This window comes from Neomonachus schauinslandi, chromosome 7, assembly GCF_002201575.2.
Source record: "Neomonachus schauinslandi chromosome 7, ASM220157v2, whole genome shotgun sequence".
NCBI classification, from domain to species: domain Eukaryota; kingdom Metazoa; phylum Chordata; class Mammalia; order Carnivora; family Phocidae; genus Neomonachus; species Neomonachus schauinslandi.
This window is the reverse complement of record NC_058409.1, coordinates 61,228,930-61,253,253: the sequence shown is the minus strand read 5'-3', so window position 1 is coordinate 61,253,253 and position 24,324 is coordinate 61,228,930. Positions and strand designations below refer to the sequence as shown.

Sequence of the window (24,324 nt, the reverse complement as noted above, 5' to 3'; positions counted from 1 at the left end):
TAAAGCTTTCTCAAGTACAAAACTCAAGAGCCTTGGTGGATTTAAAAGCAGATATCTTGTTTCCTTAAATAGTCCCTTTTTAAAAACATGATTGTTATTAAGTACATTATTACTGATAAAGAAAAAAGAAACCATGGGAGATCAGAAAGAACTAAAACACTAAGTTTTCCTTTATTATTTGTAGTGACTTCTTGTATGCAGTTACATACACACTGATGATTTAACACCTGCCTGGGGATGTCCAAAGACAAGAGGCTGTGACTGAAGCTACAGACTACACTTCTAGAATATGGCAGGGAAATATTGTGTGGATTTCCTGTGGGCCTGATGTGACCTTCTCAAAACAAAGCAGCTGTGTTATCTTAGGAGAGATGGAGCCCAAGGGGAAAGTCCAGGGAAGCTCCCTGACTCACCAGAGTGGTGGTCCAAGGAGGCAGAGCATAGTGACACATCAGAGAAGGCGTCTAGAGGTAAGGAATTCCCAGAAATGAGGTGTCTTCAGAAAACCTACAAAATTGCCCTAGGAGAGAATGAACCCACAATTACGCGTTCAGCACATTCAGTAGTCACCAATGTCACCTTTCAACCTGACCATCAAGGAAGACTTTCATCTACTCTGACACTGGAGAGGTCAAAATACAACTAGAGAGTAGAGGATGTCTTGGAATTGAGGAAAAAAAAAAAACACAAAAACTATCCTGGCTCTCAGTTCTTTCCTTGGGCACTGCCAGGAGGGTTCCTCCTGCCTTGAACCTCTCATTTTGGAGACCTTGCTTTGACCTTCATTTTACATCAACCCTCACCATGGAGCAAAGAGTCAGTGGGTACAAAGGAGCATGCCTACCAGCCTGCAGATAGATATCCCCTTCTAGACCATGCTCAGGGTACTCAGGACCCCAGGATACTATGTCCAAATGATACCAAGCTTACTTCAAGGGCCCCTGTGGGCCTCTTCTTCATATCTGCCCTGGCATGGATGAACCTCGTCACTAGTGTGCACACCCCTCAGCTCAGTGGGTAGCTGTTTACTGCATGAGGGAGGCAGAGCTTGGATGTTGGGGCTGGGTTATCCGTTGACAAGGGTGAGTTGCAAGCCATTTTTCCCTGGGTCCTCACTTTGTTTTATGGAACTCTGAGGTATCTGGGAGTTTGAAAGGCAAACCTAGTCCTTGACATTGTTAGAAATGTAGAAGAATATATATATCTGTATATATAGAGAGAAAAATGTATTTCACAATTTATTAACCTCATTTGTAATTTTTAAATATTCGGACATGTGTGACAGCTGCCCTTTTGCCCAGGCCCTGCAAGCGGTCAGAGAGAGCCTGCTCTTTCCTTGCTAAGGTACACCTAAGCTGGGGAAGAAATTTCCAAACTGGATATATTCACGGATTTTTAGATGCCACAAGACTGGACTTAGTTTAATATGTAAAATGTAAATGAATGTTTATTTATTAACTGAAAATAAGCTAAGGATATTTTTATTACCTAAAGGTAACCAGGGAAAGTACGGAAGCTGCTTCAAGATTTGATTCAAGGGTAGGTAGACATAAGTATCTACTATTAGGTAAAAAATGTTTTGTTTTGTTTTAGATACTAGGAAACTCTTTGTTTTAAATATTATATATTGGGAAACCCAGTGTTCATTTTTTGATTTGGGTGAATTGTTACCTTACAGTTACCCTATGATCTTAATGTCTGTCCAAGTATATAGGCTTGACTATATAACATTAGTCATACCAAACCCAGTTTTTAAAAAGGCAATTATCCTTAAGCTAGCCGAAAAGATGTTCTATTTTTCCCTTAAGTTAGAAATACTTAATTATATTTAAAATGATTGAAATAACAAAAAAATCTAATTCTATTAACCATTGTCATGCTTTAGGAATCATAAATAGGGGAGTATGGTTTTATGCTTACAAATAGGACCTAAGTTAAATCCCCAGATCCATTGTCTTGGACACTTTACTTAGAGTGTGTTTTTGTGTCTAGATACATATATCCTGATAGGTGCAAAGAAAATAAGATAATTTACTTTTGTATATACTTTTTACAAATTACATTTATTACATATATTAATTTTACATATACAATTACATTTATTAATTTTACTACACAGATTGGTAAGGCTACCTTCCGGCATTTGTTTGTCAGAAAGACACTAATGCAGAGGTTCCGAGGGAAAAGTAGGAGTTCTACAAACAGCATACTTTCAGCACGGAACAGCTGCTTATGTTATCTATTTTTTATTAAATCAACCCTCACCAAACCCACATTGGCCTGAAAAGAAATATGCAGAGAAATGTCACATGGGAGAAAATACCAATAATGCAAGAGGAGAGGAAAATGGCAACTATTTCTTCTCCTAATATGAGCTAAGCACAAAGCGTGAGATAAAGCAGTGTTAAACTGATCATATCTAACAGGAGATTAGCTTCCTAAATTGAAATTATCAACATGTTGCATATTTTATTTTTACTTCCACCATTATTTTTGATGAACTCACCCAGAGTGAGTACCATGTTTTGGGATACTGATTCTAATGTGAAGCCATCACAATTAGGGAGATGCTTTTTGCAGCATTTTCTCATTATTTTTAAAATTTATATTTTCTATAGGCATTTTTTAATTTACATAATATATTCATTTAATAATACTTCTACATAATTTACAAAAACTTCATTAGATATTTATTGGAAGTGCATACCACAATTAAAATTTTACTGGTAGAAATATGTGATCAAGAATTTTGAGACCATGGTTAGAAAGGACTAGAAAATATTTAAAACTTTTGAAAGAAAAAATATACTTCAACATATGAGCCCATGTAAACTTGAACATGTAAGAGTAACCAACAAATGGATGTCTTGTATTTATGTTAACTCATTTCTTCTGCTTCTAGCTAACCCAAAAGACACCATTTTCTACCTATAAATTGGTAGTCTACTTATGATTATTGAAACAGTATGAAGCCTCAATCAGAGAAATTTATGCAGACCTAGGAGAAATACTTGTAACAATGTCGGTACCCTGGCTTTCATACAGCAATTTGGGATGAGCTAACTCATAAATACACTGTTTATTTATAATAGATAGCTAGTTGCCCTTTAACTTTTTTGTTAATGGAAGTTTCTACCCATTAATTTGTATTGCAGAGTGGCATAAAGTGGATCTCTGGGGATGCCTGTGGCTAAAATGTTTCTACTTGGTTGTGCACGTACAGGCAAGGGGGAGATCATTAAAATATAATAAAAATGTATGTTGTTTCTTTTTATTGTTCTGTTTGTTCTTTTGTTATAGGCACCACAGGGGAACATTTTATGCATTTAGTAATAAATGAGTTTGGGGGGATATAAAATGACTGTAGATATTTCGAGGAGTATGATTATTAGATCAATACCTTAGATACTAAGAATGACATTGAAATGCAAAAGCATGGAATGACAGAATGAATGGCTCGACCTGAAGGTTTCAAAAATTAATGTAAACACCTTGTTACAGAAAATGGATAATTTATCACAAATACACATTTTTTTCAAAGTAATAGTTTTTCTACACATCTTAGGATAAAAGATTTCAGGGCATAGAACCAAAGATTTTTATATTTCTGTGTTCTTCTATTTTTAACTATCCAATTTTACCATGTAATTGAGGGATAAATAGCAAATAGATGCAAAGCTTACTTTATAATAAGGTAGTACTATGCACTACATAACTATGGAATATAAATGTATTTTGTATATGCTAGAAGCACTTTAAAATTATGTTTTAGCAATCGATGTATTTCTGTTTTGACGTTCTGAATGCTCTTTCATCTCACAGGTATTTTATTTTGTAGCATAATTCAGCGCATATCTCTGAGAGAAAGCTGACATATTTAGATATGTATGAGTGCAGCTGAATTTTTGTGTGTTTTGCTGGTGGGAATTGGATTAGTTATTTTCCCAGTATTCACTTTAATTTCCCTCAGTGCAGATAATATTCTTTAAAATATCAGAGCAGTGTTCACTTTCAGAGTTAAGAAGTAAATTGGTAAAACCCTTAAGGTTACCTATTTTTGTGAATTGTTCGATAAAAGTAGAAAAATGAGAATGCCAAAATTTTACTTGACTCTGTCCAATATAATTGATAGATTTATAAACCAGTCAGATTTCAATTTATTTTTACTTTTACTTACCAGGACATCTGGTTTTACAAATGTATTCTTCTTTTATTTTTCATCATATGTAATGAAGCTTGTTGTGCCTAACGCTTTTGTCTGTATGCTATTGTAATGCTTTAATTATATGCAGCATGCTACTTCATTACAGAAACACTTCTGTGTTCAGTAATATATTCTAGCTATCACGGTCTAGAAAATTTCAGAAACATCCACTTTTATTCGTTGCCAAAACATGCAATATTCTAAGGCTAAATTGTTTTATTTTAATTACCTCTTCGAATATTTATGCATTTAGTAAGTTAGGCACTTAGCTTTCTGTATTTTATTATTTTTAATTCATAACGCATCCCTATAAGAATTACAAGGGAAAAGCAAATTTGCCAACAAGGATTCACAAAAATTAAAAAAAAAATACTTATCACCTTCTGTTATATCATTCTCTCCTTGGGCTTCCTTACAGAGATCACACAGACTGGCAGCCCTGCCACTGTCAGGAACACTGAGTTATACCATGTGGGCAGAATGGAAAGGGTTCAAGAAATTGATTTGGGGGAACATAGAACCAGACTTTGTAATTTTAAAAATTATGTTGCATTTAGAGAATATGGACATTCATGAAAATAGTGTGAGTAAATAATTCCAAAAACTCTATGTGTGTGCACGTGTGTGTGTTTTTCAGTTAAAAGAAAAAGTTTGGAACATTTCAGCCTCTATGACCCCCAACCCCTTTCTTTAACTGATTCTTCATAGCAGCTAATTGCTGGGCACCTTATTTCACATCTGGAATGTATATAAAACTGCTTCAGAATTAATACTGTGAGTAAATCCTCCACTTCGTTTTAAAGAAAGAACCAAAGAGTTATATAGAGATTCTTGTCAAATACTCTTCAGTTTTTGAAAAGAATCAAAATGGTCAAAGACATATTCTTAAGAGATTTATCAAGTATTTGCTATTCTTTTTTTCTTCTGAGGAGAATTACATAAAAAATCTAGATCATGGTTAATTTTTGGCATAAAATTTTTGATAATGAGGGTACTGGAGGAGGAAGCCCAATTGTGTTTAGCTTCTTTTCTCTTTCTGTCTGTATGACAAGTGTTAATGGTACTCTGGTCTGTGTCTCTAATGAACATGTTTTGAAGAAAGGTTTTATCTGGTGGATGCTAGATTTAAAAAAAGAATAACTTCTCCTGAAGCTTTCCTAAACAATCTCTGGGGCTGAGTTTATTGCTCTCTCAGGGAATATGCTCTTCTGTAACTTTACTGAGCAGTCAGAAGAAATGATTTTTTGTGTGGGGCTGCCACCCTCCCCAAAGAGCCCTCTTTAAATCAAGGGATGGTGGTAGGAGGTTGGTCTCCAAATGCTTAAAAAACTTCTTCATTAACAACCTTGGAATATATAGTGAACATTTGAGTTAAATTGTTTGGGAAAGGGATACCCCAATGGATTGTCTCTCTTTTTTTTAAGATTTTATTTATTTATTTAGAGAGAGAGAGAGCGCGAGCACAAGAGGGTGGGAGGGGTGGAGGGGGAGGGAGAAGCAGACTCCCCGCTGACCAGGGAGCCTGACATGGGGCTCGATCCCAGGACCCTGAGATTATGACCTGAGCCAAAGGTAGACGCTTAACCAGCTGAGCCACCCAAGCACCCCTGGATTGTCTCTTTCTTGTTTCTGTGTTTCTAACTAACTGACTAACTAACTACTAATTAACTATATATGTTTGTATATATATATATATATATATATTATATTATATTATATTATATTATATTATATTATATTATATTATATTAATTATATATATAACTTAAATTTAGGCTTTCAAGATGGTGAACTGTATATACATATTTACCATTTCTTATTCACAAATCTTATTGAAGTGACAGTGAAAATTAAATAAAGAAAAAAAGAATAATTTTTTTAACAGGCTGAAAATAGTGAGAAAGGACTGTTAGCACCCCAGTGATTTTTGACATTTCTAGATGAAGGAATATATAAATAAATCATATTGATAGAGAAGGGGACCAAGAGCCTACTTTCCTGACCTAGAAAAGTCTGAAATGGAGGTAGGGGCTGTTCTTCTTTTAGTGGAAGAGTCCAAGCTAGGCATCATCTCTAGTCAGCTGGTACAGAGAAGTGAGTGTACAGAAATCAAGTTAGTTAACTAAGAACTTTCTTTGCAACAGTGACCCCAGTTGCTCACCTCTTCTCTTCCTACATCCCCTGCATGCAAAGCATGATTTCCGAGGCTACAACTGAAAGACTGCTGTCTAAAAACTTGGAGAGTCTTTTTTTAGGGGAGAGCTTGGGTTCCTAATGTGGAAGTAGTCATCACTGAATAAAACCCTTCTCATTTTGCGACGATGGACTCTGAAAAACAAACAGGGTTCTAGAGGGGAGGGGGGTGGGAGGATGGGTTAGCCTGGTGGTGGGTATTGAGGAGGGCACATTCTGCATGGAGCACTGGGTGTTATGCACAAACAATGAATCATGGAACACTTCATCTAAAACTAATGATGTAATGTATGGGGATTAACATAAGAATAAAAAAAAAAAAAACCCTTCTCATTTTGCAAATAGAGGTAGCCTTGCCACCTGCTCCCTGCCTAGGCTCCACATACTTGGATCTTACAGTCAGTCCTTCCATGCAGGAGAGAAAACAGTTGGTGAAAATAAACTTAAAAAAAGACTGAAGAAACTATACCTGTTAAGTGTATTAATCAATCTAGCTTTTTCATTCATATAAATAGACAATCAAGGACCATGAGTTATTTGAAGTAAGCAGCACAAACCAGAAGATCCAAAATGAGCACATAGAATAACTGATACAAGAAGACACAAGTATGACTCATGGGACAGAGAGACCTTTTTAAAAATCTTAATTAAAAGCAACAAAGAAAATATGATATTCATAAAATAAAAACATCACTTTGAAGAAGAATTCACAGGAATGGAAAATATGATTGGAAGAATTTTTTTTAAATGTAGCAGGAGCATAAAGTCAGAGAAAGCTTCCAAAACTTAGATTAAAATATAAACAAATGAAAAACATGAGATATATGTTTAATAAACATGGAGAATCAGTTTAAGAAATTCAGCATAGGACTAATAGTTTGGGGGAAAATAGAGAAATTGGAGGCAATAACAAACAAGTCTTCATATTGAAATAAATTGATAAGTACCAACACAATAAATAAAAAGCAAGATGTATACAGACAAATTGTAGTGAATGATGCATATAGAGAAAATCCCCAAAACCCTAAGAGAGGTAACATGTAACCTTAAAGAAGCAAAAATTACATTGGTTTCAGACTTCTCAGACAGTAACCATATATAGTAAGTCAATGAAAAAAATGAGCATACGTTTAAATTTCTGAGGATACAATAATTTAAACTTAGATTCCAATTACCAAGCAAATTTATTCATGTGTGGGACATTTTTAGGACAAAAGCTTAAAGTAATGTTTTTCTTACTCCTTTCATGAAAATTACCTGAAGATGTATGGCAAATGAAAAGAGGATATGAAAAAGAAATTTAGGTTCCAATATAGAATAGAATACATACAGGGGAGCAAGGAAAAGAAGTCCCAGGATGTAGCTTGCAACACGCCTGGAAAGCAATCCAACTCAGAATAAGAAATCAGGAGAATGTCTTCTTCAAGAAACTTTGGAGGGGCACCGGGTGGCTCATTCAGTTAAGCATCTGCCTTGGCTCAGGTCATGATTCCAGGGCCCTGGGATTAAGTCCTGCCTTGGGCTCCCTGCTGAGCCAGAGCTGGGAGTCCCCTTGTCCTCCCTCTGCCCACCCCCCTCTGCTTGTGTGCATGCTTTGTCTCTCTCAAATAAATAAATAAAATCTTAAAAAAAAAGAAGTTTTGGAATGAATTTCAATCAAAATATGGAAAGGCTGTGATCATATGGTAAATAAGTTCATACTTCCCTCAACAAGAAAAACAACTAGATATGCTGGGAAAAACCAAGAGAAAGAAAAAACCCTCTGTAAATATGAAGCATGTCAATGTGACATGATTTAAACAATTAATAGATGTATCAAAAGGAAGTCCATTTGACTGTAATGCTAGAACAGCCACCATAGAGTGGCACATTTTTGGTGAAGCAAAATGACAGTTTTCCTACTTGGTTCTACGGTGAATGATATTTACATAATCATGGTACTCTAAATATTCTTCATTTTCCATTTTTTGTAATCACTTATAGACAAGACATTGAAGAATTGATATACAGACTACATTATTGCCTCATTTCTTCACCCCTCCCTCTATCCTCACCCTTTGTTGTATGACTTTAGAAGTCTTCCCATCAAGAGGAATATATTTATCTCACCCCTCAACTTTGAACTTGGAGATGTGACTTGGCTTGGTCAACTGAATGAAGTGAAATGACAGTGAGCCTCTTCTGAGTCTAAGCCTTAAAAGGTCTCGCATGTTTCACTTGCTCTTTTGAATTTCTGTTGTCACCATAAGCAGAGGTGCAAAAAAGATAGCTGCTGGAGCCTCAGCTTGGATTGAGAATGGTCACAGAGGGGGCAGACTTGAGTCCAAATCTCAGCAAGGAGCCAGCAGGACCTGTAACAGAAAGCTCTACATATTTCAAAAATATCTGAACACTCAGTAAAGTAGATCATCAGTAGATCTTAGTTGTTCTCTACCTGTGCATGACCTAACAAAGTATTTTATATATTGCAGTACCTTGTGGATGGAATCTACTCTGGGAAAATCCTAATATCACTTCTGAAGATAACTCTATCGCCCATTTAATTGAGACTACATAAGCACTCCTGTATCCTCTGAAACACAGGAGAAAGAGATTTAATGAGTGTAGGGAAGTAAGTTGCTGCATAAACTCAAATCATTATACGCAGGGCCAAATTAAACAACCAAATTAAGTGGAGTTACACTTATACTTACTATTTACTGATATTTAATCCAATTCGCAAGTTGTTGGATTTTATTAAGAGGAACTTAACTTTTTTTCTACATTAATCTTACAATAGCGTAACACAGTAATGCAGTTTCTAATCAGACCCATTCCTCTCTGACAGAACAGAACCGTTTGTTAGAGCACTTGTTATGGAAATAGCCAATTATTTTAATCAGGTTCATTGGAGATGATGGAAATTGTTGCCCTGAAGGCTTACTTTTACAATATGAAATTACATGGCAAGTAATTAATGGAATTGAGATTTCCATCTTAGTGTATATTAAAAAATTAATTAAAAAAACCCTCTCCTTTCAAATATATAAACACACACTTATTATATATATATACATATATATTTGTTTTTAAAGACATACCTCTTATATAGGAGCAAAGAGAACTGGAGGAAATTATTTCATGGTTCCTATGTGAAAATTACAGTCTCTTAAGTAGATCCTAAGAGTTCAGGAAACATACACATCAATATTTTATGAACTTACCTCAGAAAAATTTCTGGGAAATAAGAACTAATAGGAAAAGTACAGGTAACCCCAGTTATAGTTTAATAATCTTCAGATTCCTTACAATCAACCATATCAGAAATAAATCCAATCTGAAGCCAAAAATATATGAGCAATAGAAAATCTTGCAGTTATGTGAATTTTTTCTCATTCATCTTCATTTAAGACTTCCTGCAAAGTCTTCCTTAAGTGATGAAAATAACATGCAAAGCAGGAGGTAAACTGCTGTGAAAAAATTAGTATTTTTGTCATTTTTATGAACACATCTCCTTCTATTAGTATGTTTTATTAAACTACTCAGTCTTTTCAATAAGGCTTGCCTCATTTCATTTGGGCTGCATAGTTCTCACTTTGAGGTATAAGTATAAAAAACCATTTCTGATGTGAATTTGATGAGAAGGCTGATGTCCCTCATTAATTTTGTGGGCTGGTTATAGTGATGCAGTGTATGTGTATTGGATGTGTATGTGTGTGTGTGTGTGTGTGTGTGTGTGTGTGTGTAGTTCTAAGTTCACAGCTGATAAATAAGTGAGTTATATAAAAAAAAAAAAACCTGGACATGATGACTTTATTTAATATCTCTGTTGAGATATAGTTACCATACAATAAAATGCACATATTTAAAATGCACACTGTGGTACTTTGTGACATATGTGTGTGCCTATGAAACTATCATCTTAATTAAGATACTGAGTATTTTCATCATCCTCAGAAGTTTCTTTCTACCCCATTGTAATCCCTCCCATCTGTCCTTCTTACTCAAACAACCACTGATCTGCTTTCCATCTATAAGTAAGTTTGCATTTCTAGAAATATATATAAATTAAATCAGAAAATATGTGCTCTCTTTGTCCGGTTTCTTTCACTCAGCATAATTATTTTGAAGTCCCTCCATGTTGTAACTTGTATCAATAGTTCATTCTTTTTCATTTCTGAGTAGTACTCAGTTGTACAGATATCCCACAATTTGTTTATCCACTCACTAATTGATGGCCATTAATTCCAGTTTGGGGCTATTACAAATAAAGCTGCTGTGTATATTCATACAACTCTTTGTATGGATATAAGCTGTCATTTCTCTAGGAGTGGGATGACTGGATCATATGGTAGATAATGTTTAAGTATTTGGGAAACTGTTAAACTGTTTTCCAAACAGATTGTATTATTTTACATTCTAACCAGCGGTATACGAGGGTTCAATTCCTCCACATCCTCCCTGAGGATATGGAGGAGGGTATGGTCAGTCTTTTTAATTTTAGCCATTGTAATATTTGTGTGATAATATCTTTTTGGTTTTAATTTCCACTTCTCTAATGACAAATGCTGTTGAACACCTTTTCATATGTTTTTTTTTGCCATTCTTACTATACATCCTTTTGTGAAGAGTATATCAGAATCTTTTTCCTAGGGTTTTTTGGTTTTGTTTTGTTTTGTTTTGAGTCACTTGTTTTCTTATTACTGACTTTTGAGATCTGTAGCTATTTTGAATATAGGTGATTTATATTTGATTTGTAAATATATTTGATTTATAAATATATTCTTCTAATCTGTGGCTTATTTTTCATTCTCTTAAAATTGATTTTGAAGAGCAGAAGTTTATAATTTTGACAAAGTATAATTTATTAATTTTAATAGCTCATGCTTTTGATGTTGTGTCTTGGAAAACCTTGCCAAAACTAGGCCCCAAAAGATTTTCTCCTATAATTATTTTTTTTAGTTTTAGGTTTTCCTTTAAGGTCTACCATCCATTTTGGATTAATTTTTGTATGTGGTATGAGATGTGGATCTAAGTTCCTTGTTTTGGTTTTTGTTTTTTGTATATAGATATTAGGTTGTTCTAGCATAATTTATTGAAAAAACTATAATTATCTATAGAATCATTTTTTATAATTATTATCATGGTGTGCCTTTGTGATATTTCTTCATGTTTCTGGTGCTTGGAATTTGTTGAGCTGCCTGGATCTGTAGGTATAGTTTTCATCATATTTGGAAAATGTGCGGCCATTACTAAATATTTTTCTGTCCCCTCTGGTTCAAAGACCTCATTCACATCTCTTTTAGGCTACTTGTGTATGTGTCCCACAACTCCCTGATGTCTAGTTTTTTTCTTCTCTCCTGTGTTTTACTCTATATAGTTTCTGTTATGGCTTAAAAATTCACTAATCTTTTCTTCTACAATGTCTAATCTTTATTTTCTTCTAGTATATTTTTCGTCTCACACATTATAGTTTTCATCTGTAGAAGTTCAGTTTAGGCGTATTTTTGTATTTTCCATGTCTCTAACATTTTCAGTATATGGAATATAGTTATAATAGCTGTTGTAATATCATTGCTAATTCTAAAATCTAGTGTGTTTCCCACTTTTTTGCATGCCTATTAATCTTGACTGGATTTCAGACATGAATTTTACCTTGTTGAGTATTAGGTACTCTGTAGTCCTTTATAGCTTCTGGAGTTTTATTCTCTTACACAGTCAAGTTACTTGAAAACAGTTTGATCTTTCTGGGTCTTGCTTATAAGATTTGCTAGGTGGGACCAGTGAGGTTTTAGTCTAGGCTAATTATTTTCTACCACTGAGGCAAAGTTCTTCTGAGTCCCCAGCCTGGGGGGAGCTCCAGTGTTGCACCCTCTGGCCCACTCAGATGGTTCCTTCCTCAGTAGTTTCCTTACTGGCATGAACTGATCCATGCTCTGCTGAATTCCCGAATGGGTGCTCTGCAGATTCCTGTGGGCTTTCTCTGTGCCCTTCCTCTCAGCTATTTGTCTTTATCTCAGAGTGCTGGCTAGGCTCCACCTGGATTCTTCCTCTCTACGCCACAGCCTGGAATCCCTCTTAAGGCAGTAAACCTGAGTAATTGTAAGACCCACCTGGTTTATTATTGTCCTTTCTTTCCTAATGTCCAGTGTCTTCAAAACTGTTGTTTCATATGTTTTGTCTGCTTTACTTTTTTGGTTGTTTCAGACAGGAGGACAAATCTGGGCTATGTCTTGGCCAGAAACTGAAGTTCTCTTGAATCCCAAGATTTTAATGAAAAAAAAAATGCCCATTTGGCATACTTAATAATAAGTATGGGAGAAAAAAATAAAATATCAAAAGTAATGGCTCGTAAGCAGTGCTTTTTTGGCCCTGAGTAATGAGTTGGTTGCTCGAAGCAGATTCTTCCATGGTGGCTTTGAGTGTGGCAGATGTTTTGTTGCCTCCAGGTCTGCCAGGAATCCAGGAAACCTCCTATAATTATGTAGATGAGATTCTCAAATTGAGGGAAATAGAGCCACTCGGTTCTTTCACCTTGATGGGAACTGAAATGAAATTTAAAAAGAGTGTTCTCCATATTTACCAGCCATAATTTAAGTCTTTCAGCTCTAGCACTTAGTGATCTGTCAGCCAAAATATATAGCGTTGATGTTCTCATTTAAAAAAAAAATAGTGAATGTTCCCATTTTAGAAAGAAATAATATTAAGAGTATCTGTTGAATTATCCCATTCAGTGGATCAAAATTTCCATGGGCCTTGCAATTATGTGGATAAATAATATCTTTCATGCCTTTCCAAGGGAGGGCTGCTCTTCTGTAGAATATTTATGAAAATGCAACCCATTTATTTACTCTGATGATAGCCCCAAAAGTAGAAATATCTGTGTACAGAAAGTCTCATTAATAATGTACCTACATTTCATTCAGCAACATAATCAAGAAACATTCTATAGAACAATATGTATACAGATTAGTCCATATTATAATAATGTTGATCATTCTTTTTACAGTCCTTCCAGTTTATAAGATTTTCACCACAAATTACCTCATGTAATGTTCACGGTAGTTTTAGAAGTGTAACAGAATTCATGATTTTAACACATTTGTAATTATGCCTATAACAAAATTTCAAAGATATTAAAATGTAGGAGCAGGAAGTATTCTTATTTTATTATCTGAGTCTACATGTATCTGTAGGTAAGAGTTGATTCATAGAGTTCTTTTTAAGAAATTAATTCTAGAACTAAGTGAAATTATTTTTCTGTATATACAAAATTTAACTTTGTAGCAGTACCAGTGATTTAAATGTGACATTGTTTACGTGCCTTCATTGGTTCATTATTTTTAGCATAAGTTACTGTCTTCACTTTTTTAAAGAAGCCACAGTCATTGAAGGGAAAAATAATTCAACCCAGTGAACTGAAAGTTCTAATTTATTCCCTAACAAACCTCTCTTGTTAAAAATATACCTTAAAGGGAGATACTGGTGTTAAGTCTTTCTACTTACAACTTGTATATGAAGTAGAATAAGTGGTTACCTGCAAGTTTCATGCCATTTTTATCACCAACAATGTTATGAATTAAATTGCTGATAGGAGTGCAAGCACTTTAAAAACCAGATTGGCATTACCTACTAAAGCATATGAATGACTCTGCCATTTCACTCAGGTATACTCCCCCACCCAAATCAGTATACTTGTGCATCAAGAGATATATGTACAAGCATGCTCACTGACGCTTTTACTTCTAGCAACAACATACATGCCATTGACAATAAAAGGGAAAATGCATCATGGTACATTTTACTGTGAAATACTGTAAAGCAACAAAAATGAACTCACTGCACCCCCCTGCAACAACATTGTGAATGAAACCACAAACAAAAGAACACATACTGAATGATTTTTTTTTACTCTGAAGTTCAAATATAGACAATAAATGATACTCTTTTAGGAATGCATATTTAAGTAGTAAAATTATAAACCACACAAAGAGTGAGTCCTTGACTGCCTTCATGAGCAGGAGATGGGTTACCTTTGTGAGGCTGGAGATATGAGTGGAAGTCACACGTGACGGCTTTTGGAGTGCTAACAGTGTTACTGTGCTTGACCTTGGTGCTGGTTACACAGGTTGTCTCTTAACAATCATTCATCTAACTTTATTGTTTTGCGTGCTTTTCTGTATGTATGCTGTCTTTCAGATAAAGATTTTAAAGTAATGTGGATTATCACCCCTGAAAAATAAAAATTTCAATTGTATAGGTATAAAATATATCCATGCCCTCTCTAAAGGAAAAACTAAAACAAATATTTCTTTCATCTGAATGTAAAGTTTAAAAGCATGTATAAAAGAATATAAGAGCCAAAGAAATCTATTTCTAAGTAGAGAGGAATAAAATTAGAACAGATGCCCATTAAGCCCAAATCACTTAAGATTTTGAGAAAAATTTCCAAGAGAAATAAAGGAACTGGGGGAAAAATATATAACTGAGATTTTTAGGACTGGATTCTTTGACCTAAAGCATTGATGCTAATATTACTAGGACATTATAAACATTTTGAGATCAAGGACCATACATTATCCCATATCTGTCCTCAGCAAATAGAGTAGAACCCCAAAGGCAAGTATGAAGTAATGGGGAAGAGGGAGTACTAATACTTTGCAGTGGGGGTGAAATGTACTGGTGAATAGCATAGATTCTTGAGACAAATCTTCTAGGTTTTAATCTCAGTTTTACCACCTGTGTGACTCTGGGTACGTTATTTACATTTTCAATGTCTCAATTTCCTCATCTGCAAAATGGTATGTTCATACTTACTAGCTCACGAGGGTGTCATGTTACATATAAAATACTTAGAAAAATATTTGGCACATAGTAAGTAATCTACAAGTAGGTGGATATACTCATTGTTGTCAATCCATTGTCATCCTGAAGTGTTGTTTGTTCATATTTGTGTTATTGAGGCTTACATAAAGGTAATTCTAAACTCTAAAGATTATAAACCACTCTGCAGAAAGCAAGCAACAAATTTTAGTGTTAGCAAAAGCCTGAGGAAGACTCGTTTGTCAATAATAATTTTCCACTGCAGGTGGTCTTCCTTGAGGTCTGCTGAATGTACAAAATGGAAAGCATGACCATATGCTGAAAATTAAAGTGCTTATATAAAAGGAAAGAAAGAAAATGTGGAGAAATGACAATTCAAGCAGCATTCCCAGATAAAATACGGGATGCCCAGGTAAATTTGAATTTCAGATAAACTATTTCTTTTGTATAAGCCAGATGTTGCATTGACATCTTGTATTTTTGTTGCCAAATCTGGCAACCCTAAATATTAAGGAGTTTGTATGTTTAGTTTCACACCAAACTAAATGTTTAAACGTACATGGCCATAGCCATCACGTTATGTGGTCTGAGTAGTATGGACTCCACATAAAATTCCTTTCTGACATTTTGAATTATTTTTCCAAAATGTTCCCAGTAATGAAATTCTAGGTATGTGAATGAGCTTTCCAAAATAAAGATCTCTTCAATCCCATGCCCCCTTTCACATTCTTCAATTCTCTATTAACTCCCCAGGATCCAAAGACTAAAGTTCAAACTCCTTAACTTGATTTGTAGGGCCATAAAAATCTTGTCCACACTACCTAGTAACTGCCGTCCCTAGTAGCTCCACACACATAGTCCCTGTGCTTATCTAGACATCTAAAAGTATTCAGTTCTTTCCGAAAACATTGTGTTCTTTTATATTCCTTCCCACCAAAAAAATTCCTGCTAATCCTGTAAGCACCAACCGCATACTACCTTCTATAAGCTATCTTCCACATCCCCTCTAGGCAAAGCCATTGCCTGTTCTGTGTTCTCAGTACCTTTTATGTGTAATAGTGTAGGACACATATTTCACAGTCTTATTATAATTCTCTCTCTTCTGAATGGAATTACAGAAGATGAGATGGCTTAGAAAAGGAACTGATCCCCATTCACTGATGTATCCAGTCATATATTTTAGGGCTTGACTCATGGAAAGAGTTCGTCAAAATTTTAATGAGTGAATAAGTAAGTGAGTGAATAAGTGGGTAAAGGCAACCATATGAGTCATAGTTATGCTTCCAGCATAAACGTCATCTTAACCAGTTATGAGTTTCTGATTACTCATTCTAAAAGAAAAATATCCAAACTAGCTGATTATCAGTTTGACCACTAAAACTACAGAGAGCTGCAAGTGAACAAATTTGACATGCAGGTGACAGAACATAGTAGTTAATTCTGGATAAAACATTGTTACTATGAATGTATATATATATATATATATATATATATAAAATAACATACCATAATAAAAGTAGGAAGGTAAGAAGCCAGGAAATATATGACTTCATACTTGGAGCAAAGAACTATGAGATAATGAGGAGTCACCCTCAGATCTGTAGAATAATGAGATGCATATTAATTTAGAAAAATAACTTTACAGAGTAATTAGTTATAACTCTAGATAACCCAGAAGCATTCTCACCAGTCAGCTAGACTCCTCTAAAATCCAACATTCCCTAGTCTGCTAGACTGGTTTAGTTACTGATACTTAAATTTTTTTGAGAAACTATGCATTCATTGTCCTGTTAGGATACTTGTTACTTTCTACTGTAACTGGATTATTTCTTTGAGTACCTACTGTACCATAAGAGCCTTGAGAAACGTAAGGAGCCATGATATATTAATCTTTTCATTCTTAGCACATAACACAGAACTAAGGATGAATAGATGAATGAGCAAAGGTTCTACATGGTGGTTGTCAACTCTACCTTTAGACTTGCCCGAACTCCTGTATAAACAATATTACTCCCTTCGTTACACCCAAGTCCATTTAAATCAGAATCTCTGGTGTGGGGCCTTTGCATTGTTATGTTTTAAAAGTGCTAGTTGTTCGGGCACCTGGGTGGCTCAGTCGGTTAAGCGTCTGCCTTCGGCTCAGGTCATGATCACAGGGTCCTGGGATCCAGCCCTGTGTCATGCTCCCTGGTTAGCAGGAAGTCTGCCTCTCTCTCTCCCTCTGCCTACCACTCTCCCTGCTTGTGCACTCTCTCTCTGTCTCTCTCTCTCTGTCCAATAAATAATCTTTAAAAAAATAAAAAATAAAAGTTCTAGCTTTTACTTATTTTTTATTTTTTTTTTTAAAGTTCTAGCTTTTAAAACAAGCATTGTCCTAACTTCATTTTCCTTACCGGAACCCCTTTAAGGTAGGCTGGTACACCTGCCCCAACCAAGGCATTCACTATTACAGTATAGTTGACAATTCTTCAGGTCTCTAATATTCTCATTCTTTTCTACCAATCAACAAATATCTATTGCAAGGAAGTTACTATGCTGCATGCCCCTGAGGTAATGTCCTTAGAGAGAGGTTGTTCTTTGGTCCATATTTTACCAGAGACATTGGTTCTTTTTGGCTTCTACTATATGTTTTTTACGTAGGTTTTATTTCTGATTTTTTTTCAAGGCCTCAAATATTTGAAGTATAGCACCCTCTTGATTACCCCTCCCCCAGACCTTCTTCTATCTCACTTGTTTTTTTCTTTATAAGTACCTTGGAATAGCTATCTTATCTTAGTAGCCAAATATCTGAATAAGTGAAATAAAGCCCCACTGGAATAATTTTATATGCAAACATCCTGAAGAATTGGACTTTACCTGGATACTAGTAGCAAAGATTTTTGCAGCTAAACTGAGATCTCAAAATAAATGCTAGGATGCCAGGATACAGATGAGCAGAGAGTATCATCTTTGTTAGTAAGTGGTGAGGGATAAATTTCTCTTAGACTTGGGTTTGTTTGTTTGTTTTACACTGTTGTTCTAGGTAAGTGAAGGTTACCAATGTTATTATAAAAAGGTTTGTGATATGTTCTGATTAAAGAATTCAGATTCTAATTTGCTATTTTAAAATTAATTACTAGTGAATTGGGCCCAGAAAGGGCTGGGAAATCCTATAGATAATTCTGATTATGGCATAATTTAATTCAGTATCTGAGTGGGAGAATGGAATTTCTAAAAATTCATCATAGTTTATTGAGACTTAAAAGAAAAATTGAAAAACCATAGGCTTTAGATAAGAAAAATAAATAAAAGGTCAAATTTTAAAAGTCAGTCACTCTTGGGAGGTCTGGAGAATATTTAATAGCTGATGGGGAGCCCAGGGAAGATGGGTTGTTAGGATCAAAAATAGCAGGCTCTTGAAAATAGGCTCTGCTGGCTAATTAACAGTCAATAACAATATTGCTGGAGAAAAGATAGCCTAAGAGAAAGGAATAAGGAAATTGAGACATTATGTCTTTGCAAAGAAAAAAAGAAGGGCTTTATCATCGTGTCCTTTTAATATATGAAAACTAGGGTGCTCAGCCTGAAAATTAGTTGTTCCTTCTTGATGTTCATGGGACTGGATGTACTTGGGAGGTATTTTCATGATTCAATTAAGTTATCTTTGTCTCCACTCAAGAGGAGGTTAGATGGATTTCTACCCCAAGAAGAATTGGATGACCTTCTCTAAATGGTCAGTACTCAAAATACTCTAAGCCAGGTTGGCAAATAAATGTAGTTGCACTATTGGGGCCACATGGCATCAACCTGAGGACTCTGGGTAAACTCAAGGACCAGGGGTGGTACTTTCTATACCTCCTACTCTACATATTACAAATGTGAGACAATTTGAAACTAATTAATTAATTATTTAGTTAATCAAGTAAATTTAAAAGTCTCCAGAGGAGGTCCCAGGGAATTAGTCTCCAGAAATCTCCATTTCATCTCTGGCCAGCTAGTAGAGTCTATAATGAAGAATGGGATTACTGAATATTAAAATATAATTATCTGAAAAGAAGTGACATGGTTTCTGTAGCAAGAAATTATGCCCAAGGGAAGCCATTTTTTTGAAGTCTCAAATAAGGAACTAACAAATATAATTTTGATTTTCAAAAATTCTTTCTAACCTACCACTCCAAAGTCATTTTCATGGGCTTTAGGGCTATAATTTGCACAATGATGGGTCTGACAAGATCCAGAAAAAAAGACTAGGAGTAACTGAACACTTCTCAGGATGCAATTGTGTATAAGGTCATGAGTACTCAGAGTGATGTTATGAATATGTGTTTGTCACTGGAAGAGGATTCTTACAGTGAAGTCTCCAAAGTGTGTATGGGTTGACATTATTTCTATTAGTAAAAACCTAAGCCTAAGAGGGTAGACTACCAACACACCTTTATAAGTCTGTATAAGATAGGCTAAGTACACATAATGATAAAGGTACAGAGTCTAAGTTACGCATATAGTATGAATGAATTTGTGTAATTAGTTACAACAGAGCAAAGGGCCTGAAATCCTTGTGGAGCACTTCTTTCTTTCAAAGAAATGCATGCTGTTGTGACCAATTATCTATTCTCTCATCTCTTCCTCTCTTCTCCTTTCTTCCTTTACCTTGCTTTTTAAAAAGCATCATGTGTTTATATCTGGAAATCCATGTTCAGCTCTTGTCATTGTCCTCAGTCAGACAAGATGGTAGGTAGCAGTTTTGTGCTTTTGGAACGAGGAATCAGAACTCAGCTGGTTGTCTTAATTATAAAATCCAATTCTGAATGAGGCTGTTTTTTTTTTTAAATCATTCTCATGAAGCAGTCATACATATAAAAACCTCAAAAATGATAGCTATTAATATTATAAATGAACCGTAAATATGACCAAATATGGAAATTCCTATTTTGTATGGGGACTGCTATGTCAATTTTTCTTGATTATAAAAGAATGTAGTATATTACACTATGTTTGGAATAGATGAGGACTTTTTTCTGGAAATGATAATGTCTTGATCTATGACAAAGAAAAATGTATGTGATTTATTACAAAGATGTTTAGTTTTCATTTCATTACATTATATTCTGTGAACATTTATATCTAGTCTTTAATTAAACATGATTTATTCAAATTGAGGTCTGTTTCCATTTAGATTGCTTGCAGTGTTAATCACAGTGCAAATAGCCTTCACCACTGAAAGAACTCCTGCATTATACTAATATATAAACGCTTCCATGTAATTTGCATGTTATCTGAGTCTACCTGTTACTAGATGTGTACATATGCAAAAATATTTTACTTTTTTGGCTACTATATTAAAAGTACATATCTCCTTTAATGTAACATTTGTATTTTTACAAATATTAAATTTAAAGTAGGTTGTTTTTTTTTTTTTTAGTTTAAAAAATCAAAAAATGCACAAGCAATAAAAGGTCATTCTTTATCCAGAATTGAGCATGGATATAAAGCATTTTCTCCTCAGCAAATGCAATTCCGGTTCATTTTACCTTGTGTTAACCTCTGGATAAAGATGAAACTGTTGTTTATTTTAGAATCTGATCTACTTAATTATAATTTCCTTTTTAGATGATGGTAGATCTGTCCTGATGATCAAATGGTTAGAAAGTTCAAAGGTTGATTTGTCTCCATTAGATTCACATTCACCTGTGTTAAGTAATATTTATTGTGTTAATACTTGGAAGAAATAAGGAAGCAAAGAACAATAGTACCTGCATACCTTACAGACATACAAAATGACTCTGGATAGTTCTCACATCATTGACTATGAAAACTCCCTTCTATTAATGTTTTAAAGCAGCAAGAGCTGGGTTTGGTTTTTACTTATAATATATAGTTCAGTATTAAAATGAGAAAACACTTAGAGCCTCTTACCTGAGAATTGAAACATATGTTGTACCTATCAGCATCGAATCCTGTGTGGGTCTGTCTGTTCTGCTTTCCTTCATTTCTTATTTCTATCCCAAATATTGGCTTCACTAAGTCTATCTAAAGTACAAGGGTACAGAAGACACCCTCCCATCTGGCTCCAAGTCTTTAGTGCCAAAAAATAAAGGACAGTTCCCTCCACTGGCATTAATGGTTCATCATAAGCTGGCTCCTATCTACATGCTCTGATATGGGGTCTCAGCATTCCCCTTCACAAGCTGGGCTCCAGACAGGCTGGCTACTTGTGTCCCTGAACACATCGTCATACCATGAACGTTTCTCTTCAGAGTTGTGACTCATTCTGGTTTCCTGTTTAGAAATATACTACCATCTCCATTCTGTTGTTAATCTTAATTAAAGCTTTCCTTCAAGATCAAATTATATTTCCCTATGTGGTCTTCAGACATCAACACTCAGTTTCTTCCTCATAAGTATATAAAATAATAACTTGTTATGTCTAACTTTACAAAATAAGGCATGCATTCTCTAACATGAAGATTTAACTTCTTATTAGCCCTTGACATACTCTCATCTAAAAAAAAGATTGTAGTCAATATGATGCAAGGAAAGACATAGTAGGCATGTTCCCAAGTAGCCAATTATTGCTGTTGCCTTACATTCGGCTGACTATAAAATAAATAGCACAGTGACTTTTGTGCTACTTTCAAAACATAATGAAAATATTTTGCATGTTAGTCCAGTATAAATCCACACTAAGTGAAATTTTGTTTAAGACTAAAAAGAGCTAAATGTTTCATCAGATAATGAATAAATGGCTCCTTCCTTCCTTCTCTCCCTCCTTCCTTCTGGAGAATTTTAGTTTCAAATATTTGGGAGTTTGTTATATTTTATAGCACATAGTTATATTTTTAGAGATTATCAGATTCTGATTTTATCCTATTATTTGATGTCATAAAATACTCAAATTATTTAGATTCTTTCTGAACATAGTTATGAACTGTCTCTACTCTCAAACTGTGACAGTCAACCAGAAATCAAAAAGGATGGCTTTTTCAGGGAAAGTCATCATCTGCCTAAGGAAATTTAGACCAAACCTTTACAGTAAGCTTAAAATGAGAGGGTGACCAACTCTGATACCAAGAGGAGACACTGTTTAGAAGAAAAAAAGTTAAAAGAAAGAGCAAAATAGAGCTTTTGTAGTGTTTTGTTCTTGTTTGGTCTTGAAGGAGTAATTTAATGACCATAATGCTTTAAGCACTGTGAAAACCCAGGACTTCAGAATACCGTTTTGATACTTTGTAGTGTATCAGAAGGTCCATTACACATCTGGAACTATTTGTTTAGATTGTCTGCACCACTATTTCTGATCTTTTGTTAAAAATTGTATCAAGAAACATTTTTTGGTACCAGTGGTCTCCTAGATAGCATGTGGCATTTATGGAGATACAAAGAACAGTGCAGGACAGGAGCTACATTTGTAGGGCTCACAGTTTAGGTGAGAGGGTGAAAGGCACAGATACAGACAGTTCCTAGGTAATACTATTCTGGTCTGTAAGGAGCTGTGGGAATAAGAGAGGAGAGAGAGTTCAATAGAAGTAGATGACAGGAAGAGAATGCAATGGGGAGCAGTTTTTATCCATATACTTACTAGTTCCCACACGACCCAGCATGGTGCTGCGCTTAGAGGGAATGATGTGTATCAGTGATGGATGTTTGACTGAATTAGTCATTATTTCTTTTTTCATTTATGATCATATTCATTGTATCTGTTGTCCAAAATTAGCATGGGTATTAGTACAATTTACTGAATGTTTTATATTTCATATGATTTTGCATGAGGTATAATAATGGTATATCAAAGGTAAGTCCCTTTAGTCATCCTAATTTTAGAAACCCTTGAATGAGATTAGGAAGTGATCATCATTTACATTTATTATACTTTGCTTAATGTAACGAGCTTTAGCTATTAACAGTAATTTGCTTCTCATCGCATTCATCAAAGGCAAACTATTTAGAAACTAAAACATCTCTGTCAGTTAGAATTTTAATGAATTAAGATGAAATGAGACAGTGTTAATTGGCAGTTGTTGCTGAAGGGGAGGTTTCTAGATCTTGTAAGTGATACCAATTCATCTCTCTATCAGGGTTAATTTGCTTGATTTAATTCTAAAGATACACTGAATATTTCCCCACACTATTCATATTTATTTTCAGGATTGGAGAAAGTTTGCTTCTGTTGGTCTTTCATTTGGATTCTCAATTCCATTTGAACTTGATTATTAATCAGTTGTTGATTTTAAGCACTATTTCTATTATTGACTGAACACACATATACAAACTCACAAACACACAAAAGTAATTGCATTACTTAGATTTTGTTTTACTTGAAAGGCCTAAAAGCTTCCAATAGCTAATCATTTTTTTTACCAATAATTCTCATTTTCTCTGTTCTTTCTGTTTCCCTCAGACATAAATGAATGTGAAGCTGAGCCTTGCAAAAATGGTGGAATATGTACAGACCTTGTTGCTAACTATTCCTGTGAGTGCCCAGGTGAATTCATGGGAAGAAATTGTCAATACAGTAAGTATTCATATATGTATATATTTTTGTTGTTGTTTGCATATCCTCCATTTATTATGGAATCTGGGTCAAAATCAATATAGTTTGCTTTTAGAGTTTATAATTTATTGAAATGGCACATTTCATATTTGTTGTTGTTAATGTTATTAATATACGTCTACTCTCCAGGATAGAGCTCAGTGCGTGCTAGGCATAGAATTGGCCACCTTGTGGTCTGAAAGGAGGGCGGCATTTCTCAGAGGTCCAAGTGCATCTCCCTTATGAATCTCATTTTGGCTTTTGAGTATGTGTATGACCTACATTTCCACCAGAGTGACCACTCTGCTTCAGACAATAAATTCAAGACACTCTAACCTGATAGCCTCTATCACAAATAAAAGGAGGATTTCTATTGAGCTGGCATTCACATTAATAAGAAATTGACACACTGTTTATTGGTCTTTTTGGAAGCCTAAGAGAGTAGGGTCTTATATATCAAATGATAGGACAGTAATTTGCCTGAAGTATTTACAAAGAAGCAAAAAGCAACCCTTCTTCCCCAAAAGAAACAAAAACTAGGAGAAGGTAGTAACAGGATTATAGTCAGTAGGATGAAACCAGAATTGGGCACAAATACATGCTAATGAGAACAATA

At 34.8% G+C, this 24,324-nt stretch overlaps 1 protein-coding gene across 2 annotated transcripts in view; it reads left to right on the top strand.

The window, feature by feature from the left end:
- EDIL3 (EGF like repeats and discoidin domains 3) overlaps positions 1 to 24,324 on the top strand; it is a 399,438-nt gene that overhangs the window by 198,375 nt on the left and 176,739 nt on the right. For both annotated transcript variants that reach the window (XM_021699551.1, XM_021699541.1), the window contains one exon: positions 23,577 to 23,690. In XM_021699551.1, coding sequence (XP_021555226.1) covers positions 23,577 to 23,690 — 114 coding nt within the window. The remainder of the gene's footprint in view (positions 1 to 23,576; positions 23,691 to 24,324) is intronic.